Source organism: Peromyscus californicus, unplaced genomic scaffold (assembly GCF_007827085.1).
Source record: "Peromyscus californicus insignis strain IS unplaced genomic scaffold, ASM782708v3 Scaffold_8__1_contigs__length_139910024, whole genome shotgun sequence".
In the NCBI taxonomy this organism is placed as follows: Eukaryota; Metazoa; Chordata; class Mammalia; order Rodentia; family Cricetidae; genus Peromyscus; species Peromyscus californicus.
The window spans coordinates 41605824-41617174 of record NW_026294606.1 but is presented as its reverse complement, the minus strand read 5'-3'; the positions used below and the strand labels follow the sequence as shown (position 1 = coordinate 41617174).

Below are 11351 nucleotides of genomic sequence, written 5' to 3'. Positions count from 1 at the left end.
TTCCGGCTCCACTCTAGGACAGTGGGAGGACTACGATTCAACTCGATGGTGCCCTGGCTGGGTCTAGTTGAAACATTTCATTTACACGAAACAGGCCATTCATTCCATTGGACTGTTTTCACGGACAGCGTCATCTCTCACTGGAACAACAAAGCTCGCACCGTAACTCCAGCCGCCAACGAACAGAGACAGGAATTGACACTTTAAGTTGGACTTTAGTCAAAGACTGGTGTGATCATGAAGGTTGGATTTAATACCACCACTCCAAAGAAGTCACCTTAATACCCCGTCTCAAACCAGAAGCTTCCTAGTGAAGCGAACAAAGTTAATTATTAGTGTTCAAGCTTATTCTTTATTCCTCACCTTTTCACTATCGCGTTCCAAAGACTTCTATGTGCGCCTTCCCCGTTGTTTGACTTCTGAACCCAGGCACCCAACAATGCTTTTGGTCTGGTTAATGTCCCGTGGTGTCAGATACGAGCTCTGCGGTCTTCTAGACCAATGGGATGTAAAGTTAACTCAGAACAAACAGGGCATTAAGATGGCTTGTGTGCAGATTAACTCAGAACAAACAAACCATTTTGTGTAAGTGCAGAGTCCTTCCTATGGTGTCTAATACAAAGTCCCCTACCATCCTCTTCTTCCCATCATTCCCCATTATTATCCATTTACTTTGATAAATAGGCTACAGTTTGAGGTTCATCTCCAATCATCAAAGTAAGAACTCCCAATAGGACTCTACCTCTTTCATGAACATATAACCGAAAAGACTTTTGCAAGCTTGTAATTTTCACAGCAGGAGCAGATGTCAATGCCCTTCTTAAAGGTTCGAAAACCCACAAATATTCCTGGGTCCATTCAAAACTTCATAAAGGGTTTAGCTGTCAGATCAAAATTTGGGATCAAATTCTACAGTAATCTGCCATGCCTAGGAATACTTTTAATTGCCTGAGAATTGCGATAGTTTTTTCCATTTGTCTAATTGTCTGTTACTGGTTTCCAAACAGGCTCCTCTTTCCAGGTTGGAGGAGGAAATTCAATAATTTCTCAGCCTGCTGACAGATTTGGGCCTTGCAGGCTAACAGTCCTAGTAAATGGTTTAAAGTTTCCTAGTTTCTAGTTACCAGAATGGTGTGCTGTAACATGCCTCCCTGCAATATTAGGCCTTTAAATCTTATCCTAGATAGATGGTCGAGCAGTTAAGAGCTCCTGCTGCTCTTCTAGAGGACCCAGTTCACAACAGTTTGGTTCTCAGCTTACAACAGCCTGTAACTCCAGCTGCCCAGAATCCAGTGGTTCTTCTGACCTCCTACAGGCATCAGTACACACACACACACACACACACACACACACACACACACACACACACACACACACACACACACAAGAAAATTGGCACATCTTGACCCAGTATCTCTCCAAAGATCATTGAATTCTAAGCCACCCCACCCTCACTCCACCTAATCCCCCAAAGTACTAGCAGCTGCACAATTTAGAGTTGTAAATTGTTGAGTCTGGTCTTATCACTTAAGAATGAAAAGGATCTTCCAATTCCAATAATAAAAACATGAGTCGTCTCAGGGAATGTGGTTCATCAGACTGCCCTCAGAAAGGAGGGCTGAGTGTACAGCTTGCAGAACATCAAGAATGGCCTTGAGGTCTTATACAAATGCACTCATGAGAGTGGGGCTTCTCCATTAGTGATACTATTGGCAATGTGTGGATGTATTACCAACAAGTCCGATTTCAGAAACTAACCTAATCAATCCTACTGCAAGAAAATTCAAATTCCCAGACTGATTCCTTTGCTGTGCCATTGGCCCTTAGCTCCTCGGATGCTCAGACCTCAGGCTTTACCTCAGTTGGAACCTTGCCATCCATTCTTCCAGAACCTACCTTTTGTAATTTCTTTCTAACACCAGGGATACTTTGTGAAATCTAGATCATACTCACTATCATGACATTATCCAGCATGTTAGGATCCATATTGGCAATTTCTGACACAATCCATAAAGTTGCTTCAAGAATTTGGTCTTCGCTGGACTCTTGTTGTAACATCAGAACTCTGTTCAGTCCCAGATTTGGGACCCCTTTCTAAGTCCTTTGAGGATACATCTCCAATATCTTTCTGAATGTTGCTGCCCGTTTCAGTTTAAATGCCAGTTGTCTTCGAGGCTGGAGAAAGAGTCCTGTGACCGGGTTGTTTTGATGCAGGCATCCAGTTTCCTCTTCTGCCCTGACCCAGTACCAGCCTCCTCAAGTCTGATTAAGAGGATAAGCAGGGCCTGCATGCCTGCGCAGTTAGAGCAAAAGTAAGAAGGGCAAAATGTAGCTAAGGAAATCAGCCCCTCTTGTGTGGTCTTCCTAGTAAGATGGCCCTGAGTTTGTTCAATTCAGGAGGTGAAAGGTGGAAAGGGGTGTATGGGCCCAGTGATACCCCCATGGCTGTTAATCTTGACCTACACCCAGAGGGAGATTTAAAAATGTCTACTTTATTTAGTGTGTGTGTGTGTGTGTGTGTGTGTGTGTGTGTGTGTAGGTCAGAGGACAACTTGTAGAGTCCATTCTTCCTTTCCATTATGTGAAGTGTCAAGTCAGTGGGGAGAATTCTCAAAAAGCTAAAAATACATCTACCAGGTACTACCTTGCACCGCCAGTCACACGTTTTCTGTCCTTCTCTCAACTTCTATAATACAGCAATATTTCAGTCACTATTCTGAATGTGTGTGTATGTACATGTTGAGAACAGAGGTCAACCGTAGGTGTTGTTCCTCAAGAGCTGTCTACTTTGTTTTCTGAAACAGGGTCTATAACCGAGTCCCGAGTCTTGCTAATTAAGCTGGGCAGGCTGGCCAGTGAGCCTCAGGGACCTGCCTCCTCAGTGCTGGGATTCAAAAGTACACCACCATGTCTGACTTTCTACACCACTGCTAGGTAAGAACTCAGGTTCTCATGCTTGGGCAGTGGGCACTTCATCAAGTGGACTGTTTTCCCTAGCCCCCATTACTCTGAATTTTTAAAAAGAAAGTTGCTATATATTCGCAAAAACATATTAATAAATACATCTTAAAGGGGAGGGATCAGTTCAGTTCCCAAAACCCAGCTCGCAAATGCCTGTAATTCCAATTCAAGGGGATCAAACACCTTCTTCCAGCCTCCATAAGTACCCACACAGACATGACATAAATACACACAAACATATACACATAAATAAAAATACATGTAAAACCCAGAAAATTATGGAACCCATAATTATCATAAATAATAAAAATCTTACAAATGAACCTAATACATTTAGCTCAAAGTTAAACATTACCAAATCTGTAACTTTAAGTCATCATACAAATGAAATAAAATTGGGTGACTTTCTCTCATGCTAAAATTTTTAGTAAAACTATGTATGCATTTATGACCAAGAGGAAATAGTAAAGTAAGAATTAGGGGACACGTCTTGTATAAAGCAAAAATAAATACACTGTCAACCCACGCTCCCTTTTGATGGTAAAGTATTAAAAGCACCTACATAAAAGTCCAGCTGAACTTGTTAGAACATACAGGGGTTTGTCTTTTGTTCTCCAAAGACTCATGTGCTGAAGGCTTCATTCCCAGCCTGTGTTATTGGGTTGTCTTAAAACTTTCATGAAGGGCCTAATGGAAGAATCTAGGTCACCAAGGGTACTCCCTTGAGGAAATACTAGGACCTCAACTTGTTTTTGTCTCCTGGCTGCCATGAAGTGAACATACCTCTGCCAAGTGTTCTCTGCCATGATGCCCTGGCCTGTCAAAGGCCCAAAGCCAGAAACCTTTGAAAGTAAGCCAAAATAAATCTTTCCTACTCCTAAGCTGCCTTAGGCATCTGTCACAGCCATGCAAATCTAGCAGAACATTGGTAATGAGGGATAGACTTGCTGTGAGTGTTCCTGATGATGTAGTACAGAAGCCTTTGGAATTGCTTTGTTAGGGGAAGTGGCAGGGATGGGTTTGGAAAAGAGGCTCTCTTGTTACGATGTTCTACCTGCCACAGGCCTAGGGTAAGAATTTTGACAACTCTGGGCCAGCAAGATGGTTCAGGGGGCCGTGGCAGGTGGGGGTGGGGGTAAAGGTACTTGTTGCCAACCTGACAAACTGAATTCAATCCCTGAAACCCACTTCTGGAAGGAAGAACAAAAACTTGTATGTACCTACACATACAAAATAAATAAATGTAAAAAATAAATCAAGAAAGAATTTTGCCAAATTTGTGTGTGGGGGGGGTTGTTTGTTTTTTTGAGAAGTCCTGACCCTTTGCCTCCTGAGTGCTAGTATTACATGTATGTTTTACCAGGCCCAATTCTTAACAAGCTGTTTATAGCCAAGGACCAGAAATACCTTTCGCTGTGATGTAGATACATAAAAAATAATTTTTTTGGTGTATGTTTGCATGTATGTATGTACACCATGTTTGTGTCTGGTGCCTGAAGGGGACAGAAGATGGCACTGGGTCTCCTGAACTGGGGTACAGGCAGCTGTGAGCATTCATGTGGATCTGGGAACTGAACCTATGTCCTCTGAAAGAACAGCTAGTGCCCTCAACCATGGAGCCGTTTCTCCAGCCTAATGCTAGAGATATCAAAAAAAAAAAAATTGCTGGGCTGTGGTGGCATATGCCTCTAATCCCAGCACTCAGGGGACAGAGGCAGGTGGATCTCTGAGTTCGAGGCCAGGCTGGTCTCTAGAATAAGTTCCAGGAGAGCCAGGAATGCACAGAGAAACCTTGCTTCAAAAAAGCAAATCAAGCCGGGCGGTGGTGGTGCACGCCTTTAATCCCAGCACTCGGGAGGCAGAGCCAGGTGGATCTCTGTGAGTTCGAGGCCAGCCTGGGCTACCAAGTGAGTTCCAGGAGAGGCGCAAAGCTACACAGAGAAACCCTGTCTCGAAAAACCAAAAAAAAAAAAAAAAAAAAAAAAAAGCGCAAATCAAATACACACACACACACACACATATTTTCAGTCACCTTATGTGATTTTTATATTTTGTGAAATACTGTATTTTTATGAACTCATAAAATAATGGTCTATGAGAAATTATGCTTCAAATTATAAGTTAATCAGCAGTAGTGACACTAATTTAGTTTCTCCACACTGACTAAAACTCAGCATAGTTCTGGAGACTTGATCAACTTCCCGTGTCAGCAGAGTGATAAACTGATTCTAAAAGCTAAGGCTGAGGCAGGAGGATCACCTTGAGTTTGAGGCTAGCTTGTGCTATGGACTAATCCTCTTGTACTCTGTTGCCCCACCTGCAGGACTTCAACGGGTTCTCGACCACCCTAAGGATGGAATGATAGGGACAGGAGATACAAAGGAAATACACCAAGTCTAGATTCTGATCAAGGTGCAACTTTATTTTTCTCCAAGAGGGTTTATATAGTTCCTGCAGGGTGGAGGGAGCAAGAAGCTGTCATCTGCATAAGGTGGGGCAAGCTAACAGGATGTTTGTATAGGATGTTTACAGGGTGAAAAGGTCAAGGACTCTACTCAATATCCTGTTGCTAGGCAACCTGACTGTAAGATGATCTAGTTCCCTGTCTTATGGGGGTCTGTATTTTTCCACTAACTAGAGATTCTATCCTTGTCCCTGAAACTCTGTAAAGATTTGTCCCTGGAATTGGTTTAATAAAATGTTGATTGGCTGGTAGCTGGACAGGAAGTTAGGTGGGAAAGCCAAACTGATGGGAAGAAGGAGGGCAGAGTCAGAGAGTCACCAGCCAGACACAGAGGAAGCAAGATGAGAATTCTGTACCAAGGTACCAAGCCATGTGGCTAAACATAGTTAAGAATTATGGGTTATTTTAATGGTAAGAGATTGTTAGTAATAAGCCTGAGCTACCAACCGAACGTTTATAAATTTATATAAGCCTCTGTGTGGTAATTTGGGAAGCAGCTTCTGAGTATTTGGGAGTTGTTAGCAAGACAGAAACTTCTGCCTACATATGGTGTGGGATGTCTTTCTGTATGCTGTGAATATTTGTTGCTCTCATCTTCCCAGAAAGCACCATTGCAGTATCCCCTAACCTAAAGATCAAAAGTATGGAGATTAAATGTGCCATTTAGATTTTCACTAGTAACTGTCCCAGGGAAGCCAATTTTTTAGATTTCTAGCCTTATATGTTTTTCATAGTGTGCTGCAATTTGTAATTAACTTTTTCCAGTTTGACCCCAGTTGATCATAAATTCCATGGTGGCAGTGGCTAAGGCTAACTTACAGATTTATCTACAGTACTTACAACACACAAAGCACTATTTTCCTCTTTACCCAATAAATATCTGTACAGAGAAAATACCTTTCAAGGTTGGTGCTCACAGCTGATGAAAATGAGGACCATGACCCACTTCTGAAAGCCTCCACCGTCCTTGCCCCTGCCTGAGGCACCAGCCTGCTCAGACTTTCTTCCAGTGCTCTCCTTATACCCCTGTCATGAACCAACACGTCTTGTTGGCTTGAGTTCATTTCTCTTGACATTAAGTCAGAAGCATCCCACATGTCCAGAAACTCTTACATACAATGGAAATTACAAAATCATTTAAAAATTAGATTCATATTTATTGATATAAAACATTTCCATTATTTACTGTTAAGTGAAAAAAAGTGTTCACCCCTGTTTATAGTGAGGTAAAGTTTCTAAAAAATGGAATGTGCACAGCTTTCACTAATTTCCCTCAACCTCCTTTGGGGCAGCCTGGAGCAAGTTATAACACTGAATGAAGGTGTCCTTCCATACCATACTGTCCTTCAAGATTCTGGAACTCTCTCCATGCTGTGAATTCTATGGGGCTTACTAGTGTTTTGAGCCTTGTAAAAGAAGTTTCTCAAATGAGATGAGTTAGTTTGGGTAGTGCTGAGATATTGGGGTCAGTAAATATCATCATCCCAATGGACAACAAAAGCCTTATTGTAGATCTTAAGTGCAGCTCACTCCAAGGTCTTCACATGCTTTGCAAGCATCTCATTCCTTGCATCTCCATAAGTGTTTTTTTCCTTCTAGGTGGTCCTAATCTACTCTTTGGAAGACTTCAGCACCTTGGATCTTCAGCTTTTCTATATTGATTTGTGGATAAAACCTGCATCCATTTCAATCAGGATTTGGCCGATAAAATCAAGTTTTTCTTCGAAAACTACCAGCACATGTTATGAACACACACATTTTAAAATTCAGAACTGCAGCAGGCACTTATTGGCTGTCTATCTTCCCTGTCCAACATGGCATTTTAAGAAAGTCATGTCCTCCTATGTAGCCTCCATACTGACCCCAGGGTAAGCTATTCTGTTCATCAGGCAACAGTACTTATTTTAAGCAGATATGTTATCTACACTAATCCAACTAAGGCAAAAACTTGTTAAGGATACCAAGTCAGAAATATTCTTTCCTGGCAGTGATCTCAGAAACCATACAAATGTGGCACTGTGGTAAGAAGCATGGACTACACAGCCTATGATGTGCTCACTGGGTGCTGGTAGCTGAGGGTGGGGCCCTTGGGAAACTACACAAGATACACACTTCCTCTCACTGTAACGAAACAAATGGAAAACAAAAATGGTATTAAAATGGTGAGAGTAGGTAGTTCTGCAGAGCAATCTTTGGGAGATGTTTACTATAGTCTACTGGAAGTTGGGACATGACTTAAAAAGATGGTGCTTTGGAAAATGTGAAGGCTGCCAGTGAACTCTTCTATCCTCTATCATGGGAGGTAACTGTAGTTAATGAAGAACTTGCAGAAAACCCAGAGTGTCTCAGCAGATCCTGTTTTAAAATGCTTCACATAAAGATGGCTCTAAGTACTTCACTAGAAGAACTCCGTGAAGAAACATATGAGAAATACACAAAAATATGGAAATGAATATGACATCTTAAACTACTGCGAAGCAACTTACTTCAATATGATTGTCTTAAATTAATAATGGATAAAAATTTCAGTAACATTTAGTAATATACACAGAGAAGAAATAACTCAAATACTGCTACTGGGAGAAAATACCTCAACTCGCTAGTGATTGCAGATAAACACAGTATACATATTTTTGTATCTATTTTCAACTAGGCTCTGATGTTCAGAATTTATGAACACATCACTTATAAAAAGTGGTTATGAAAGTTCTATTATATCAATAATTTCAGCAACAGTACATATTAACAGATTACCAGGATATTGTTATCATTAGCCTTGTATACCACTGTAATTTGCTTATATACATCCCATTTTGGCCCAAACCATGATCTTCTCATTGGCAATAAGTGGGAGCAGAGGAAAACTGGCATAGGGTCAGATGAAGAGCAATACTATCTTAATTTTACAATGTACCGCAGTTGATGGTGCTACTTTTGTACTATGAAGAAATAGCATTGTATCAAAGTAAGAAAATGTCCAACTCCTTCAAAAGAAATATTCTTTCAAGAGAGTTGGCAGCTCTTTTTTTCTATAAGGGAAACCACTCTAAAGAAAATGAGCAGTGGAAAAGGAAGATGGAGAAAAGTCCCAAGTTCTATTAACATTATGCTGGAAACATAGTTTCCCAGGCTTTTCAGTTATAAACCACAGTCTTTAACCAAGTCTGTTAACTACAGCCAGCAGAACACAGTCCATTGAATCAAAGAGATCCAAATGGTTGCCTTCTTGGGTATTATTGCGCTCACGTTCTTTTTATCCTCCTGGGACAAATGACTCCAAAGGGTAAAAATCTTCTTTCTAGGGGGCTAAAATCGCAGTAGCAGATGGGGGTAGGGCACACTCCCATTTAGTAGCAAGATACCTTGTATATGCACAAAACCATGGAAGGATACAGAAGACACTTTGCTCTTGGGGGGGGGGCGGCGGCAGGTAAATCAGGGACTGGAGTGACATTCACCTTTTTACTCATTTCCTGCAACGTTTGTAAAAATTTCTAATGACATCTCAAAAAGTGTTTTTCTAGGGTACTTAGTAACACAGTAAGTACAATATCACTGGTAAATGGTAAAGTCATTTACTATTATTTTGGTCATACAAAACCTTTGTTATTAAAAGTCCTGCATTGCAACCAACAAGTTCTCACTTGTCATCTTTCCCTTTGGTCTTTCTGTACACCATTTCTCGAAAGCTGGCTAGGATCTTGTTCTCTCTCTTCCGCCTCTCCTCCTGGTTAAAGGATGCAAGGGCTCTTTTCTCATCCGCACTGTAAATCTGGTTCTCTTTGCGCAGTCTCACAGCCTCCATGCGGCGATGCCTGCTACCACTCATGACGTAACCTGAACATTCAAATGAGGCAATCTCTTCACTCGTCAACCCAATTTCACCCCTTCGTGGGATACGCTTTCCAGCCTTTACATATTCAGCCATAGCTGCACCTTCACCTGGAAGCAGAGCGTGGCCATAATTCAAAGGTTTCTCATCTTGCGAGGTATGTATCACAGGTGCTTCTGGGCCTATTAAATCCATGGCATCTGCACTCATCGACTGCTCCATCCACGCGTCTTCTGGTAATTCCCTTTCTAGAGCTTTGCAGCTTACGTCACCGTATTCCTTTTCAGTCCTCCTCTTCTTCTTGAGTTGTTTTGCCCGGTGTTTCTTTTTCTTCTCTTTCCTCCTGGCTTTAGCTTTGTTTTTATCACCACCAGAGCTAGAATAAACGTCAGAGTCTGAATTGCTGTCATTATCACAATACTTCCTATGTTTCCTTTTGGAGGGCCTTTTCTTCCTTTTTCTCTTTGTCGAATGGCTGGTCTTGGTCCTTTTTTCTTCCGTGGTGAAATCTGAACTGCTGCTCTTCAGATTCTTCACCTCCTCTTCAGCTGATGTATGTTCATCGGAATCTGGCTCAGGAAACTTGGGCGACAACCCCCACACCTCGGGCGCTCCCAGCTCTCCAATCCTCTCTCTTTCCTTCAGCCTCCTCTGCCTATAGCTCTCCTCCTTTTCCTTCTCCTGGTCCTCGGCCCACAAACGGTCTCCCGCATAGTGGCGGTAGCGGTGCCCGCCACAGATGGAAGCGGAGGACGAAGGGGCAAACGTGCAGACCCCTGGCGGCGGCCGCTCTCCAGCCCGGGGGCGGCTGGCGGCGTGCGCTGGGCGGGGCCCCTCTGGAGCCCGCGGAGGCCCGAGCCCCTCGCACCCGCTCAGGGCGAGGCCGACACCGCCTCCCCGAGGGGATCGTCGAGGCTGGGACACCGACGGTGGGCTGCCCGAGCCACGGCGGCCTTTCTGAGAGCCCAGAGTGTCCTCACTAGGGCGGGATCGGGACACAGGCGACATGGGCCGACCTCAAACCGCCAGCAGCGCGGTTACTACGGAAACCACATCACGGAGAGCGTGCCTGCCACACACGCCACGGCCACACACGCGGGCGCCCTGGGAACGGCCCGGCGGGCTGCCACTGGACGCTGTTCCGCCCTGTGGTCCAGCGGGGTCCTGGTCGGTTCCTAGGCGCAGAGCCTTTGACGGAAGCGGAAGTGGCCCCGAGACTGCTCAAGAGCCCTTTTCCGCCTCTGGGAGATCGACACTAACCCATTCCACTTTTCATGATTTACGTTCCCTCCATTGAGCCCCCAGGGTAACAAAAGGAATTAATGAGTCCATCTTCTGTATGTATGTATGTATGTATGTATGTATGTATGTATGTATGTATGTATTTTCTATTGTGGAGAGGCCCCCAAACAGCTTGACCACACAGCCACCATGATAGGCTTAGGGGCCTAGACACAGCTTCTGTGACAGGCTTACTGGCAGGCAACACCCAGATCCAGGAAAAGCCTTAAGCTGATACCACCTAGGGATCCACCCAGGGATGAGGAAATACCTGACATCCCAAACATTCCAACCATTAGATAAGGTGGCCAGATGTCCCTGAGTTTAGCACACACCTGTTTTTGTTTTAGAGATACCCTAGACAATTGTCAGGCAATCAGGGTCATGAACCCTGGAAATCCCCCTCACCCCAGCCACTGCTATGATAAAAAACCCCACCCTGGGTTCAGGGCTCTCTGCTCTCACCACTGCATTGGACAGACAGAGGGACCAAGCTCAGAGCTTGAAGAGAATAAAGGCTCTTTGCTTTTACATGTGGGATTCGGTCTCTGTGGTGGTCTTTTGGGGGTCCTTGTGATCTGGGCATAACACTATTATTATTGTCTTTTTTTTTTTTTTTTTTTTTTTTGAGATAGGGTTTCTTTGTGTAGCTCTGGCTGTTCTGGAACTCACTTTGTAGACCAGGTTGGCCTCGAGTTCACAGAGATCCACCTGCCTCTGCTTCTTGAGTGCTGGGATTAAAGGAGTGCACCACCACCGCCTGCCTATTTTCTATTATTAGTAAGTGGAGCATATGCAGCCCCAGTTGGCTTG

At 43.5% G+C, this 11351-nt stretch overlaps 1 protein-coding gene across 1 annotated transcript; it reads right to left on the bottom strand.

Moving 5' to 3' along the window:
• Positions 1 to 5383: 5383 nt before the first annotated feature.
• Nkapl (NFKB activating protein like) lies at positions 5384 to 11095 on the bottom strand. Its single transcript, XM_052729771.1, has one exon. The coding sequence runs from the start codon at positions 10263 to 10265 to the stop codon at positions 9066 to 9068; it is 1200 nt and encodes a 399-aa protein (XP_052585731.1). The 5' UTR covers positions 10266 to 11095; the 3' UTR covers positions 5384 to 9065.
• Positions 11096 to 11351: the final 256 nt, after the last annotated feature.